Source organism: Pollachius pollachius (genome assembly GCF_949987615.1).
Source record: "Pollachius pollachius genome assembly, chromosome: 11".
NCBI lineage: Eukaryota > Metazoa > Chordata > Actinopteri > Gadiformes > Gadidae > Pollachius > Pollachius pollachius.
In genome coordinates, this window is record NC_136944.1 from 21,814,150 (window position 1) to 21,830,949 (window position 16,800).

At 49.0% G+C, this 16,800-nt stretch overlaps 2 protein-coding genes across 2 annotated transcripts in view; both read left to right on the top strand.

Annotated features, from left to right (window-relative positions):
• Positions 1-424: 424 nt before the first annotated feature.
• gfap (glial fibrillary acidic protein) lies at positions 425-6,518 on the top strand (the record flags this gene model as incomplete). The annotated part of the gene is made up of 9 exons (XM_079746995.1): positions 425-990; positions 2,820-2,880; positions 2,972-3,067; positions 3,693-3,854; positions 4,301-4,426; positions 4,889-5,109; positions 5,395-5,438; positions 6,200-6,282; positions 6,477-6,518. 9 exons carry the CDS (start codon positions 425-427, stop codon positions 6,516-6,518), a joined length of 1,401 nt encoding a protein of 466 aa, XP_079603121.1.
• Positions 6,519-11,874: 5,356 nt separating this feature from the next.
• Positions 11,875-16,800, top strand: part of kcnh6a (potassium voltage-gated channel, subfamily H (eag-related), member 6a) — a gene marked incomplete at its 3' end in the record, with an annotated part of 31,393 nt that continues 26,467 nt past the window's right edge. The window contains 2 exon segments of the mRNA XM_079746193.1: positions 11,875-12,308; positions 15,583-15,813. Coding sequence (XP_079602319.1) covers positions 12,233-12,308; positions 15,583-15,813 — 307 coding nt within the window. The 5' untranslated portion in view covers positions 11,875-12,232.

The following is a 16,800-nucleotide window of genomic DNA, read 5'->3' on the forward strand; positions in this document are numbered from 1 at the left end:
ACAAACAATCCCTGGCTCACATCTTTATTTATGCCAGGTCTAGATCAACCCCTCTGCACTGCTCTCTCTCTTTCTGGCCTATTCACTGAACACACAGACACACACACACACACACTCACAAACACACACACACACGCACAAATACAAACACACATATACACACACACACCCAAAAACACAAAAACAAACACACGTACACACACACAAAAACAAACACACAGACACATACACACACACACACACACACACACACACACAACTTTCGCCTGCCCCTGTCCCACCCTGTGGCCTCTCTCCGCTCTGGACAGAGCGAGGTGTGTGTGTGTGTGTGTGGGGGGGGGGGGGGGGGGGGTGCGAGGGGGGGGGACCCCTATATAAACCCGGCCCTCTCCCAGTCCCGAAGTCTCACTCCCTCCCGGTGATCATGATGGACGCTCAGAGGGTCCAGTCGTCCTACAGGAAGCGCTTCGGGTCGCAGGGCTCCGGGGCCGGGGGGAGCGTCGGCGGCGGGAGCCTCCGGGCGGGGAGCCTCTCCTCCAGCCGCTACTCCTGGCACGGCGGCAGCAGCCTCCCTCGCCACCTCACCCATCACTCCGGCGCCGCTCTCTCCCCCTCCCTCCGCCTCTCCCTGGGCTCCTCAGCCGGTGGCGGCGGCGGCGGCGGCGGCGGCGAGCGCCTGGACTTCCCGGCGGACTCGCTGATGAAGGCGCACTACAAGGAGACCAGGACCAACGAGAAGGTGCAGATGATGGGGCTGAACGACCGCTTCGCCAGCTACATCGAGAAGGTGCGCTTCCTGGAGCAGCAGAACAAGATGCTGGTGGCCGAGCTGAACCAGCTCAAGGCCAAGGAGCCCAGCCGCCTGGGCGAGATCGTCCAGGAGGAGCTCCGGGATCTGCGCCGGCAGGTGGACGGGCTGGGGGCCGCCAAGGGCCGGCTGGAGATCGAGAGGGACAACCTGGCCGGGGACGTGGCCGCGCTCAAGCAGAGGTCAGGAGGTCACACCCTGGGCGTTTACAGGAAGGAGGTGGTCTAGTGCAGTGGTTCTCAAAAGGGGTTACATGTACCCCCAGGGGTACTGTTGGGTGTTTCTCACATTAAATTGGGAGTGTTTGCAGCGTTCAATTTGTCGTGTTTACAATGCCAAATAGATGTGTAGATACACACACTTACGACAATAAAAAATAAATGTACCGTAATCGAAATAATTCGATTATTTCGATTACGAAATAATCGCATAATGACATTTCCCATAATGACATTTCGCGCTGCATAATTAAACAATGACCAGATCACCATAGCTACCAATCACATTCCTATGCTGCTACGCTTCAGAAAGGAGGCGTCATCGCGACGTGACGTCACGATGTGACTAGGCCTATTTATTCTAATTGGATCCATACTGACGACGGCTGGTATTTGAGGAACTGAGAAGCATGTAAGCCTTCAAATGAGTCACAGTGATGGAGTCGGGATTCTTCTTCCTGTGCAGTGCATTAATATGCAGATTGGATTCATCTCGTTGGGAATGTGCAGCTTTGCATTCCGGGAAGGCTTTCTTTTGATACCTCATCCTTCCTTCCAGACGGTCTTCCGATGGCCAACAGCTGGCGGCCATGCATGAGCCTCACACATTGTTTCCATGGATGTGGTCGAGAGTCACGATGCGTGTGTAGTTGTCATATTGTGAGTGTTTGAACAAAATTGAACAAGATTAGTTGTTCTGTAGACGGGGTTAAAGGTCACGGTGTTGTTCCTGCTGCTCTCTCCCCCTGAGACGTCCCGTTCCTAAACTCTGCATGACTGAATGCAAATGTCATGTGTGTGTGTGAGTGTGTGTGTGCGCCTGTGTGTGTGTGTGTTTTGTGAATACGAGAAAGTGTTTATATCTGTGTATGGGTGTATGTGTGGACATGCGTGCGTGGTTGTGTGTGTTGGTTGTGGGTGTGGGTGTCAGCTTTGTGTAAGCATGTGTGTGTGCTTGTTTGTATGTGTATGCATGTGTGTGTGTGTGTGTATGCATGTGTGTATGGATGTGTGTATCCATGCGTGTGTGTGTGTGTGTGTGTGTGTGTGTGTGTGTGTGTGCGTGCGTGCGTGCGTGCGTGTGTGCTTGTGTGTGTGTGTGTGTGTGTGTGTGTGTGGAGGTCCTTTGTGGCCTCTGAGGCTCCGCCCCCTGGGAAAGGTTCCTGGCAGCCAGACGGAGGTGGATGCGCACCGAGGCGTGAGCTCTCTGTTCGGCGCAGAGCGCCAGGCAGGGAGCTAGCGGGGCGCGGCGCCGCACACCGCGCCAAAGGTCTTCTGATCCACGTAGTGATGCAGGCGCCGCGGGGCTAACGAGGCTAACATTAGCATGCATAAATTCGTGTTTTTGTTCTCATTGGAAGAGTTTAAAACATGTCGTTTTCCGAAATAAAGTAACGTAATGTAATAATGTACTACAAAACATTTAATAATAATTGATTATTTCTAATGAATACTTAATCTTGTCATTGTGTGTGACGGTTAATCCTGATCATCTGTGAATAACATGAAGCGTTATTGATGCTGTGTTAACGACTCAAAGTGTCCGGATTGGTTTGAGTTCTGGCCACCTGTTGTCTTCCTTTGTCTTATTGATGTCGTAGCGTCCGACCTTGAGAAACACCAGACTCACTTCAATATTAAACACAGGGCTGCAGCATATGGCTGCTCTGGTTTGAGCACACGAAAAGCAAGACAAATGGATCTGTAATTGTTACATGCCTGTAACAACTCCTAACTCCATTGTTATGCCTGTCAGTGACTCACCCTGCCTTTTTATCTCGGGTTCTTCTCAGATTGCAAGAGGAAACTGGGCAGCGACAAGACGCAGAGAACAACCTCAATGTCTTCAGACAGGTACCTGCGTTGCCGTCTCTGTACGACGATGTGTGCATCGGAACGGCACGTCTACATAAATAAGCATCTCTCACTTCCTGCCCTGCGACAGGATGTGGACGAGGCGTCTCTGAACCGCATCCAGCTGGAGAGGAAGATCGAGGCCCTGAACGATGAGATCGTCTTCCTCAAGAAGATCCACGAGGAGGTGAGCGCCCCCTAGAGCCTCACGTCTGCCAATCAATCAATGAGTCAAAAATCAATCAATGAGTCCAGAATCAATCGATGAGTTAAAATTCAATCAGTCAGTCCAAAATTCAATCAGTGAGTCCAAAATTCAATCAGTGAGTCCAAAATCAACCAGAGTCCAAAATCAATCGACGAAGAGATGAATGATGGCCCAACATTGCATGTTTCATGCATCAGTGTCGTTGATTATCTGTGGGCAGTAACACGCTACACGCCTCCTAGGTGCCTTCCCTTGGCTCCCCCACAACCTGGGACGACGGGTGGTGTTGGAACCCGGTTTATTGGGAGGTCTGCAGACAATGACACACGACCGGGTGCTCCATGCTGCTGGGTGTGTGTGGTGATGGCTGGTTCAACCTGCTGCACATTGATGAGTCAATGCGATCAATGTGCAGCAGGTGTTCAGCCTCACCCGGCCCCAGAGTCCAACGGGGCAGGGTCGAGCAATCTCCATCCTCCTTCAGCCTCCAGACCTCCATGTGCTCTAACCCCTCCTGTCCCCCTCCTCCTCCTCCTCCCCCTTCTCCCCCTCCTCCTCCTCCTCCTCCTCCTCCTCCTCCTCCTCCTCCCCCTCCTCCTCCCAGGAGCAGCGGGAGCTCCAGGAGCAGGCTCTAGCCCAGCAGGTCCACGTGGATCTGGACGTGACCAAGCCCGACCTGACGGCCGCCCTGAGGGACATCAGGGTGCAGTATGAGTCCATGGCCTCGTCCAACATGCAGGAGACGGAGGAGTGGTACCGCTCCAAGGTACACCAAGAGGCCCGCCGTGGGGGGGGGGGGGCATCTTGACGCCATCTTTAAAGGGGTGATATCATGCCACCAGGTGTAGGTGTAATTAGTCGTTACAAGCCGTTTGAATGCTTGCCCTTCCCTGTGCCTTAGTGACATCACAAGTGGGCATGACCACCACAGGTGTATCAGGGACAGATGAGCAACGTTTGCTACAGTCCGCTGGGTGGGCTGGTAGACTGATCGGTCCAGCGCACATCTAGGCGGCCACGCCCACTAGCGATTCCACCAGTTGTAAAACTCACGCCTGGTGGCATGATATCACCCCTTTAATCAGAGTCGGATCAACGACGTCATCCGTCCGACTTTTCTGCATGAACTCTCTCATGCTAGCAACCAGCCGAGCGTGACGATCCCCCGCTGGCGATAAAATAACAACGGTTAAACTGTTTTTTCTGTCCCAGTTTGCCGACATGACGGACTCGGCGGGCCGGAACGCGGAGGCCCTGCGCCTGGCCAAGCAGGAGGCTAACGACTACCGCCGGCAGCTCCAGGTGCTGACCTGTGACCTGGACTCCCTCCGAGGGACGGTGAGTCAACCAAACGGGTTCACCGTCGTCTGGTTTGGTCGGCGAGACTCGCCCCCTCGAGTGCACCGACGGCACCCCATTGGCCGCTTACCGTCTGCCATCGTCACCATCATCATCCTCCTCCTTGTCATCATCATGGCGAAGGGCAGCGGCGGCTCAGGAGGTAGAGCGGATTGACCCGTAACCGGAAGGTTGCCGGTTCGATCCCCGAGTGTCGAGGTGTCCCTGAGCCAGACGCATCACCCTAGCTGCGCCCGACGTCGCCTTGGGTGTGTGACACCGTCGCCGGTGTGTGAATGTGTGCATGAATGGGAGAATAATAGGCGGTGTTGTTAAGCGCTTTGAGTTGCCACCGGTTAGAAAAGCGCTGTATAAATGCACTCCATTTATCATCGTCATCATCATCGTCCTCGTCGTGGTCAACGTCCTCATCATCCTCCTCTTCGTCCTCGTCGTCCTCAGAACGAGTCGCTGGAGCGTCAGCTGCGTGACGTGGAGGACCGCTGCGCCGTGGAGACGGCGGGCTACCAGGACACGGTGAACCGGCTGGAGGACGAGATCAACGGGCTGAAGGAGGAGATGGCCCGCCACCTGCAGGAGTACCAGGACCTGCTCAACGTCAAGCTGGCCCTGGACATCGAGATCGCCACCTACAGGAAGCTGCTGGAAGGGGAGGAGAGCAGGTGAGGCACGCCCCGGGGGTGGGGAGGGGTTACATTCACGTTTGCATTAAGGGCGCTTAGCAGATGCTTTAATCCAAAGTGACTTACAATTAGTACATCTGTCAAAAGGAAGAGGAACAACAATATACCGCTGTTCAACCAAGTGCCAAGCACTACCAATCCCTAGGTGACCCCATTCCCTGTATACAACAAAGATAGCTAGGATAAGATGCGCTTGATGAAGGCAGCCTGTATCGGTCCGTGGTGATGTCTGTGCGTTCTGACGGTTGTGGTGGTTTTCTGTAGGATCACAGTTCCTGTGCAGAGTTTCGCCAATATGCAGTTCAGAGGTGAGTAAGGGATTGGAAATAATGGCAAGAAAAGAAAAAGATATAGCTATAGGGATGAGATAATTCAATTAAAACAAATTAAAACTGAATTTTTTTAAAATGTTCAAGGGTGTTTTTTACACTTCTAAAACCTTTTTGTGTAAAATGTTTAGCCTCACTTAAAATGTAGTAATTATAATTTTGGCTATAAACATTTTTCTATCCCTTCATATCATGAGGTATTATGTTGGGGAACTATATTTATGTATTATTTCCTTCATGCAACCAATGCTGACAACCAAGGGCGTAGGAACCGGGGGGGACGGAGGGGACGTGTCCCCTCCAATATTGGAGACAGGTGCATTTGTCCCACCTAAAAATTATACCAGGGGGAGAAAAATATTTTATTTTATTTTGAAAGCGCAACACAGCATCTTGTCACCGCTTCTTATTCTAAAAAACTGGATGATCGAGCGTGCAATTAAAGAATCGATTTGATATTTATCAGTTCATTACTGCCATTCAAAATGTGTTTTCCTTTACATTTACAAATGTATCTTTTCAGTAGAATAAAATATATTTGTGAATTTTTTCAGTGTAGTTAATTTATGACATATTTCTGTTCAAACCATTAACGGATCTTCCGATATGTGTCCCCCCCAACGTTAAACTCATTCCTACGCCCCTTCTGCCAACATATCAGATATACGGTTAGGCCTTCCCACTGGGATTCACACGTCGTGATTCACATTTACACAAGACTCTGTTCTCTCCTCCTTCAGAAACAAACGTCGACACCAAACCCCCGGAGGCCACCGTGAAGAGAAGGGTCTTGGTCCGCACCGTGGAGACCCGAGACGGGGAGGTGCGTGCGTGACAGACATTGTTTAGTCGCGCACTTCGCCTCCTTCGCCTGTAGGGGGCGGTGTGTCGCAAGTGTGAAACACAAATCGCAAGCGTCCATACGCACATGAGGCCCCGAGCAGCCATTAAGCCACAGCGCCTCACACACATGAAGGCCTCTACTCCGTCTAAATCAACTCTTCTTCTTTATTTCAGATCATCAAGGAATCCACCGAGGAACACAAGGATCTGCCCTGATCTCTGTGTCTGCAAAACGACGAAAAAAGAAAACTAGCCAACCACTAACTTGTGTATCCAAATTAAAAATCGACCTTAGAATCCTAAAAGCCCCTCGAAACCATCAAACCAATTACGAAGTCATGACTTTCCTCATGATTCTCCCAAAACGATATAGACCCCTCTTTGTTGGGTGGGCCTAACAAAGAGGGGTTCTATATCGTTTTTGCCTTAAAAAACCAACAAAAATCCAGACATAAATAAACGTTTGTACTTTCTGTCTGACAAATGCGAAGGGTTTAAACGCTCTGGTGGGTTCTGGTCTGAACAGAGGAAGTGTTGAGAGAGTAACGACCGGGGACATGTTGTACGTGAAGTCTGAGTTTGAGTTCGGCAGCGAGTTGCGTCCGAGCACGGCGACTCGAGGGAAGGCGGCGGTGTAAAGTGAACGAGGGCAGCGGGGACCGAGGCGCAGGTGTCTGCTTGGTGTTTTTATTCTTCCCGGGTGCTATGAAGGAATCATTGGGTGCCGGCTTCCGTGTGTACGTGCGTGTGTGTGTGTGTGTGTGTGTGTGTGTGTGTGTGTGTGTGTGTGTGCGTGTGTGTCTGTGTGTGTCTGTGTGTGTCAGTATCAGAATTACTTCTAGTACGGAAGAGTGAAGCTGTGTGCGTGCGTGTGTGTGTGCGCGAGCGTGTGTATGGTGTGTGCGTGTGCGTGCGTGCGTGCGTGCGTGCGTGTGTGGAGAGCATCTACAATAACACTCTCCCCCCCCCTCCACCTTTGTCTCCACTCATGGAGAGACCGACATTGAAACCATCAAATGAAGCCATCCTCTGATCCACTACCAGAGCGGAGGGTGGCCGTGTTTCGTGCGCGAGGCGGGCAGCAGAGCTCTCTGCAGGGAGACAGACGGGAAGAGGAGAGGAGGGAAGAAATGACTGGAATGTGTACCGTCCGTCCGTACCCCCCCCGCCAGCCTCCAGGCCTCCTCCACCCGCTTTCTGAAGTGCTGGCGTGATAGCGGGGCCGCGGACACTCACGAGGGGGCTCAGATAAGGAGGTGATGCGGACGGACTAGGTTGGTCTCCATGGTCACCAACGCCTCCCCCAAACCCTCCCCTTCTCTTCCCAGGTCCCAGTCCCCTTCCTCCCCCCCCCCCCCAGCGGGGAAAACTTTTCGGCTTGTCGTTTACTTTAACGTTAGAAACGTGACGAGGTCTGTTGTTGTTGTCAGCTCTCGTCCCCTAATAGCTCTACTAAAAGCTATACTGCGATAACAACATTAACATCAAATCCATAAACTCGATCTGCAGTGAGGATTTAGCGTATAGAGTGTAACCCGTAACAATCACTGCAGTCCTCGTTGTTGACCTTCAGTTCTAGATGTTGTTGGTTCTCTGACCTTGTGTGTCTACGTACACGACTGGTAGAAAATGTCAAAATAACCGCCGCATCGAATCACTAGCCTATCTCAAGTTGTTACCTGCAAAATAAAAGACGTTGCTTTGAACATTTAAACATTTCTTCTCCTTTTCTATCGATGTCCTACTTCATTGTATTTGTGTGTGTGTGTAGTTCAGATATACTTTTGGAAACTTTACGCTAGAACTCTACTGGCCAATTCAATGATATTTAACTCACACCACTTTCATAGCCTGGGTCGAGATCCTGGACCACTCAGTGAATGTAGTGGTAAAGGTCATCTGTCTAAATAGCCATGCTTTTTAGACAGATCCATACCATCACAATCCAATGAGAATCCATCGGGCCAGCCTTCAGCATATACGTTTGTGTCCGACCCACCAGTGGTATTTCACACCAGTATTCCTTTAAAGTTCCTGAACCTTTTCTGAACAATCCCCCAGGAATCCTTCCAAATGAGTTCTGTCCAACAAACCATCAGAAGTCTGGTTGACCTAAAGCTGCTGAAGGTATAGATTCAAGGACATGAGTGTACACATGCATGAGTCTTTGTACTGAATCTATATGTGGGTTTTATGTGTTGGAAGCTGACATGTGCTTCAGCAGAGAGGACATGATTACGAGAGCGTGCGCCGTGCGTGCGCGTCTGCATGTGTGTGTGTGTGTGTGTGTGTGTGTGTGTACAGTACGGTATGTATATCTCATGTCCCAGCCCTTATCTAAGGCATGGTGGTCTCAGACAGCCCGCGACGGGCGAATTCCGTCCAGATAAAAGTCTGTGTTGGCTGACGTAGAAGGCGCTGGGGGCCCCATTGATCCAGCCTCTCTCCGTCTCCCGGCGAGGGGGGGGGGAATCTTAGAGGGCAGGGTTACCGATAGCTGGGGGATTCTCTTGCCAATTATCTTGTGTGAATAGAGTCGTTGCCACGCAGGCCATGGGAACCAGCATCTTCCACACAGGAGAGTCAACATGAAGGCGCTGCTCTTCCCTTTGTTTGTCACGCAGACCCCACCGCTGTCGGTTCATTCAGATGTCAAACAGATGTATGATAATGAAATCTATGGTAGAGACTGTTAGGTCACATATTGTGACCTGTTGCCCTTATTTAAAGTATTTAGTGAAAAAAAACCTGTATTTTTCAGGCGTTTGTGGCTGTTTTCATCGGATAAGGTAATTCTAAGGGGTATTTGTTGATGGAGTTGCCAGAGCATGTTTTAAAGGGATAAAAAAAAAATAATTGTGTCTCTCTGTATCTGTGCAACGTATCACTCATTTATCCATTTACCCAATCCTCCCCTCACCCATCACAAACATCCCCAGCCTCGTCTATTCACTAAGAACACACTCAGAGATAAACGAAGCCCATTCTAGACGAAAGTCTGAAGTATGAATTTGTGTCGCTAAACAAATATCCATTTAGAGTGGAGGCCTTTTTTGCTTTGAACCAAATCCATCCAGATTTAGTAATACAGGACCCTGCAAGTGTGGAAGTGGCTGTACCACATCAGACAGAGCAGTATGGTTGTACACATCCCATAACTTATCGTATTGTCCTTGCCATCACACCAACAACACGGTGGGAAGGCATGCGTCCATGCCTTCTCATTGGTTAATTTTAGCCCGCGGTTCATCAAGGGCTTTCCGAGACAAACAGCAGAGCTTATAGCAGGCCCGATCGCCTCTCTGCGATACCAATTACTGACACTTGTGTTGTCACGGCTCGCAGGGAGGTGAACCCAAAGGCAGACATCAGACCAGGGGTCGGGGCAAAACCAAGCTGTTCTTCGCCTCAAACAGGCGGCCGGAAATAATCAAACAAGGAACCGGAAACCTGGGGGAGAAACTAGAAAACAAATGGGCTGCATTTAAATAGTGCTTTTATTAGAAGCGGCCACTCAAAGCACTTTACAATTATCACAACTATTCACACACCAAAGTCCGTGTCCAGCATGCAAGGCGACAGCCAGCTCGTCAGGAGCAGTTAGGGTGAGGTGTCTTGCTCAGGGACACCACGAATTTAGAAATAGTTCGGTCTTCTGTTTTTCTGGAAAATCGTTCATCCGAGTTGAACTAGTCGGGTGCATTGCTGACAACCCAAGGAAGGGTTGGGATGACCACTCCTCCAGAAAGCAACAATCAGCAATACTGGAGACCCAGCAATCGGCCCAGGGCCAACAGCAGAATTCAACAGGAAAATTCAACAGGAGAATTTCCAGGAGAATTCAACAGGAGAATTCAGCGATCTTGGGCCTAGCAATACTGGACACAGCGATCGGCCCAGGGCCAGATCAACCATATATGCAACGGGGCAAGTGCCAAGGGGCCCGAGATCGCTACAGGGCCCAGGGCTCAAGCAAAAAGTGAGATCTCATCTTACTTTAACTTCCTGTCATCCTCAGGCCTACCCACAATGCAACAGACTCCGAGCTGCCAGACCCAAAACCGACGCCGGATCAACGCAAACTCAGCCCGGACACGTGACTTAATTCACAATTCCACATCCCTAAAAATAACAATGCATAAATGGAGAAGCCGGGAGGACTACCGGGGGGGGGGGGGCGACATCTGTGCATCTTTGAATCAATAAGCTGTCTTTATATCAAAGCACTCGATGACTGTTACATTGAGTAGTTAGGGAGTACAGTATTCCTCTGTATTACGCTCTGTAACAAAGGCTAAGCTGTTGAACATTTCATCGTAATTTATCATTTGAATGTTTTTGATGATGAAGTCCACAGTTTGCCCTTAATCGACCCATTCTAAACAGACTTTTTTTTAGTTTTGAGCGGGCCCCTCGCTAACGAACAGAGGTGGACCTAGAGCTGTCAAACTGAATGAAGTTCAGCTTTTTTGGGGGTGTAATAAAGATGTGACTGAAGAAGCAAGTCCATGTCTTCTGTCTCAGGAGAGGGTCTCTAAAAGTCTCTCTAATCATTGTATCAATAAAGTTCTGTTCATTCGTATTCTGGATAGGACCAGTCACCGACCAGCTGAAAACCGGTCGTTTCCGGTGACCGGTAGATCTATCTGTCATCCCTACTGAGGACGACACAAACAGGAAGTGAGTGGGACAGAGTCAATACAGTTAGACCAGGTGGATTCCCAACACCTGGTAACCAAAACAGAATATTTTTTTCTCCATGAAGATAATTATCACCAGACATCCAGAAGATAACTTCTTATATATATCACATAGGGTCCTTAAGGGTTTTTCTTTTCTCTTTTATATGTATGACTTAGATCTCTGAGTTCCAATCAAAACCAGGCAGTGAGCGTGCCCGCTGTAATCTGCGTTCCCATCATTCAGGATCTATTGGCGGTGATTCAAAACAGAAACGCTAACCGTCTGGCACAGTTAAGTTAATAACTAAGCTCCCTTTTCAAATGTCAGCGTGAGACACGGTTCCATGCACACACACACACACGCACCTAAAAATACATAGGTGCCAAACACAAACACGTTTACGCATTTGTGTGGGCTCGTGCGCATACACACAAACAAGTTAACCCCCCCAAAAAATTAAGAAAATGGTGAAACACAAAAACACACACACACACACACACGCGCGCGCACACACACACGCACACACACGTGGGAGATCGAGCATTAAGAGTATTTCAGCGACCCACATTCCCTGTTAATATTTCACATTATTAAGATCAATCAGAATCGAAACTTTGCAGGCATCAAGTGTGGCGGATAATGGAGGCTATTCTGAGCGCGGGGAGTTCTGGAGCAGAGCGAGAACAAGAGGTCTGCACTCCGTCAGCGTGTCAGGCGCGCGAGTCGCGTCAAAAGGCGCTCGAGAGGCGCGCGGCAGAGCGACGGACGGAGACTCTTTCCACTTGTCTGTTTATCTCTATGAACGAGTGGAGCAAGCCAAGCTCCGGGGTCGCTCTGCACAACTCTACGGACCAGACCCGTGTCGGTAGCCTGTGTTATTCTTGCGAGATACTCGAACTTGTGAACAGCTTTAATACATTTTTTTGTCGTTTTTTGCTAGTTTTGTCGCTTTCTTTTTACTACATCACGCCCGACAGCGACATCAAACAAAACAGCTCGCGGTGCGCCCCTGCCGCCATCGCCCTGGCAACCGCTCCTCGCGCCCGCCGTGTCGTCTCGCGCCGTCATCTCCCATCACGGGGACGCGGAGCGGCAGCACCCCCGCTGGCTTCACCCTGCTTTTCCTCGGCTCGGAGCGCAGACGCGCGCCGCTGTCGTACCGCTTCGCGTCGTGTCCGCGTTTGTCGCAATAGTGTTTTCACGAGACGAGTTGACGCGTCGGTGGAGCGTCTTACCTCAGCGCCGACATGCCGGTGAGACGGGGGCACGTGGCACTCCAGAACACCTACCTGGATACCATCATCCGGAAGTTCGACGGACAAAGTGAGTGGAGTGCGCTTAGCGTTGACCTATCAGCGCTCAGCTCCTAGGCCTGGTCTAACTTTAGGAGAAGGGGTTTATGGAAAAGGCCTACTGCTTTGTTACTGTATCTGGATACATCAACTAGCTTTGTGTACTAGCATAAGTTAACGATAGATGTGTGTGCGTGTGTGTGTGTGTGTGTGTGTGTGTGTGTGTGTGTGTGTGTGTGTGTGTGTGTGTCTGTGTCTGTGTGTCTGTGTCCGTGTGTCTGTGTCCGTGTGTCTGTTGGTGTCAGACTTGAGAAATAATTAAAGCAATTAACTAGTTGAAACAAGTTCCTGAAACACAAATCACCGAAATTACGTTTTGTGCCTGATTAAAGCCAATTAATTGAAGTTGTGACCACCTGCTCTCTATAGCTCCATAACAAAGCGTTCTATAAAGCTCTATAAAGCTCTATATAAAATACCAGAAAGGGAATTATTACCGGTATTTTGCATTATTATTTCCTGGCCATCGTATTATTATACACGTGTTACAATCCATCTAACACGTTGGATTGTTGTATCGGTGCGTAAAGGCTGGCTGCCAATGAAGGGCCATTGTTTTGGGCTGAAAGAAAATACTATTATCTCTCAGAGTGTCTGGTTTTACCAGTGATGCAGGGGCGAGTAGGACGACAGATCCTCTCCCCTCCCGATGATCAGAAGTCCTCCTCTCTCAAGTGCGTGTTACGCTGTATTCCGTGACCTGACATGTTCCACTCGTCTCTCCGTTGCCAACGGAGTCGCTGCGTCTCTCACTACAGCTACTCGTATTATTCGCGTCGCAGTCTTCCTGGGAGCCGGAAACCCGGTGTAATTTGAATCAGAAAATAGGCCCGCTGCAATCACCTCCATTCTCAGTGGTGCCTAGATGAAATCACGGCTGCATGCTGAACCACGACCCAAAAATAACCTGCCATCTTCTTATGCCAATGAATTGACAGAAAACTAAACGTTTGTTTTTGTGCGAAAGATATGGTGGTTTTCATTTATTGGTTTGTTTGACAGGGACAGGACAGATTAAAAACACTGGCTGTGTCAGAATCAGCAGGGAAGGCTGCTTTACATCTGGACCGGTAGATAAGATCCAACATTAAAATACAATGCATTCAATTACAATGGTCATATGAAGGCGTACAACATATATGGACAAACAGTTCCTGTCCCCTTAGGGACAGACGTACAACAGATTATAGATGGATAATTTAGAGTTATTTTTCAGCAGGATGATTTAATTGATTAATTAAATTTTATTGTCTCATATCTGAGGAAGTTATTTCAGAAATGTGTGTGTGCCGGCTCCTCTTCCACGTGTGAGCGTGTAAATGTGCATGTGCTCCCCATCTGGTAAGCACATAGTGCCGGAGCGCAGCCTAGCAACCGCCTGACGACCGTCAACCCAGCGCGGGTCACACCAGGGACACAGATACTAACTTTAACTCACCCATTTACCTCCCGGAGTCAAGGAGACCGCAAGGGGGGGGGGGGGGAGAATCACCAGAGGAACTCACCCATTTACCTCCCGGAGAGAAGGACCGCGCACTTAGGGGGGGGGGGGGGTCACCTTTTCAGCGGTCCATTTACTACAGGCGTGGGCGGGCGAGTGAGTCACGACAATGGCGGCCCTAAAGTAGTCGAGAGGAGGGTTCCAGTGTCGTAATATCATTCTAATGAAAGTGCACGGCCGTGCACTGGTTCCATCGAGCGGAGGGGACATCTCCCATCATCCCCCTGTGGACCAAACCGGCCCCGATCGATGTGGTGATGCAGAATGACCCCCTGCTGTGAGGAGGGGGATGGGTGGGGTGTGTGTCGGGGGTGTGTGTCGGGGGTGTGTGCGCATAGGATACACTTGTCAATAATAGCTAGCAGCTGCTTTCAACAGATTACTAGCAGCATGCATAAATAGCAGCTTGATGGGGACAAGGAAAGACTGTTGCACAGGAACAAATCTGAAGAATTGGAGAGGCCGCATCAGTTTCTATCAGACGCCCCTGCAGGCACTGATCCACATGATTCATCCCGGTAGGGGGCGGGATCTCACCTGTTTGCTTCGGCTGACAGTTCAGAGGGCAGACTCACATGTTTCAGAGTTGTGCTTGGTATCTAACTTAAAATGGTCGATCCAAGCTGGATTTAGAGTGCTTCGTATGTAGTTTGTTTGTGAAGATCCACATTGGGAATCAGACACAACGTCGATTTGCATTTATATTGTACGTTTAGGGCTTTTAGCAGACGCTTTTATCCGAAGCGACTAACAATAAGTACATTTGTTAGAAGAAAGAGAAACAACAATATATCGCTGTCAGTACAGTAAGGATGTTCATAGAAACAAGTGCCAAGCACTTACCATCGCTAGGTTAACCCATTCCCCGCATACAACAGAGATAGATCTTCACAGAGCTACCTGCAGCTACTCCATGTCTCATTAACATACTTACACAAGGGGCAGCATAGTGTTTCCATCTCCAAATATAGCTGGGCCGACAAGCCAACGGAACTGATAAACAGCTCTATTGAATATATGTTGAATGACACATCCGCACTCTGGAAAGGTTTGCCTTCAGAGATTTCTGCCAGAAAGTCATTTTTCGCCAGAATCTTTCTTTCGATAAAGCCTTTGACCCTTCCTGGGAATCAGACAATGACAGTGATGTCAGGCTACCGTCTACCAGTGAGGCTAGAGGAAGCTGTTGGCCGTAGTGTAAAGACAAAGTCCATGGAGGGTACGGTTAGGGTTCTGGTGGATGAAGGGGTTAAAGCCGGCACGTCACCCTAAAAATAATCAATAATAATTAATTAAGGTTTTAAGGTTCTTATCTTCAAACTCTGAAGGCAAACAAATGACATGATTATTATCATGTTATTATTATACTAGCAGGATAATGAATTCCTGCTAGTCACACAAGTTTCCTGAACTTTTTCTTTTTTTAAGTCCTGAATAGTGTAGCTGTCACATAAGCAGTCATCGCTTCTGTCACAAGTGTTGTCTCTTCTTGTCGCAATTCTTCTTTCTGATATTTGAAATGTTTGAATCCTATATTACTTCCTGTGATGCCCTAGCCTCTCTGACCACTGTACTCCCCAGTACATCGTCACTCCCATTGGCCCTCACTGGGTCATGTCATGTTGGTTTCATTTCGGCAATATTTTTATGCATATATAAAATAAAGAAAATATATATATATTTTTTTTTTGGGTGAAATATTTTTCACATTCATATATCACAAGTACCTTTAACTCCCTCTCAGATCGCAAGTTCCTGATCGGCAACACGCAGATGAAGAACTGTGGCATCATCTACTGCAACGAGGGCTTCTGCCAGATGTTTGGCTTCAGCCGTGCGGAGATCATGCAGCAGCCCTGCACCTGCCAGTTCCTGGTGGGGCCGGGGACCATGAAGACCGCCCTGGCCCAGCTGGCCCAGGCACTGCTGGGCTCCGAGGAGCGCAAGGTGGAGATCCTCTACTACGATAAAGAAGGTGAGAACTGGTTACATTTCGACAGCAGGAAACCCTGGCTCTTCCTTTTGATTTGTTTTCATTTTGGATTTGTCCTACACAGTAATCAATAGAGACTTTTTAAATAAAATCTCCCCTGTTTATTCCCTTTCTCTCTCTCTCTGTCTCTCTGTTTCGCTCTCTGTCTCTCTCTGTCTCTGTCTATCCTACTCTCCCTCCCTCTCTCTCTCTGTCTCTCTGTCTCTCTTACTCTCCCCCCCTCTCTCTCTCTGTCTCTCTGTCTCTCTGTCTCTCTCTCCCTCTCTAAGGTAAGAACCTAGAGTCCTTAAGTTCATAAGATGCCACGTTGAAAATGGTTTAGTTTCATGAAAGAGCATGTCGCTTTCCCCCCTAATCTTCTTCATCACAATCTATGTTAAACAAAGGAGTTTCACACTTAGGTGTCAGACCTGGGTTTATAAATCCATTTGATGACTCATATGGGAACAATAAACTTTTGGATGATTCAGCGCTTGCAGCGAGGCGAATGGTCTGCTGCCCCATATTTAGTCAATACATTCATTGTGTGAGTCACGTGTAGCGTCTTATCCTAGCATTTTTTATTGTATACGGGGAATGGGTTAACCTAGCAAATGCAAGTGCTTTGAACTTGTTTCGGCGATATATTGTTGTTCCTCTTTCTTCTAACAAATGTACTTATTTTAAGTCGCTTTCGCTAAAAGCATCTGCTGAAACTCTCCAAGTTCTGGGCATTGATGCGTTGCAGTCAAAATAAGTGACATTTACATTTAGTAGACACTTTTCAAAGCGTCTTACAACGGTGCATTCACACACAGACAGCGGAGTCAACAATGCAAGTGACAGCCAGCTAATCTGGAGCAGTCAGAGTTAGATGTCTAGCTCGGGGACACCTCGATACTTAGCTAGGAGATGCCGGAGAACTTGCAACCTTCCGATTACAAGTCAACCAGAGCTCAGCAAACCCCCTGTGACGTTTGGGAGAGTGGA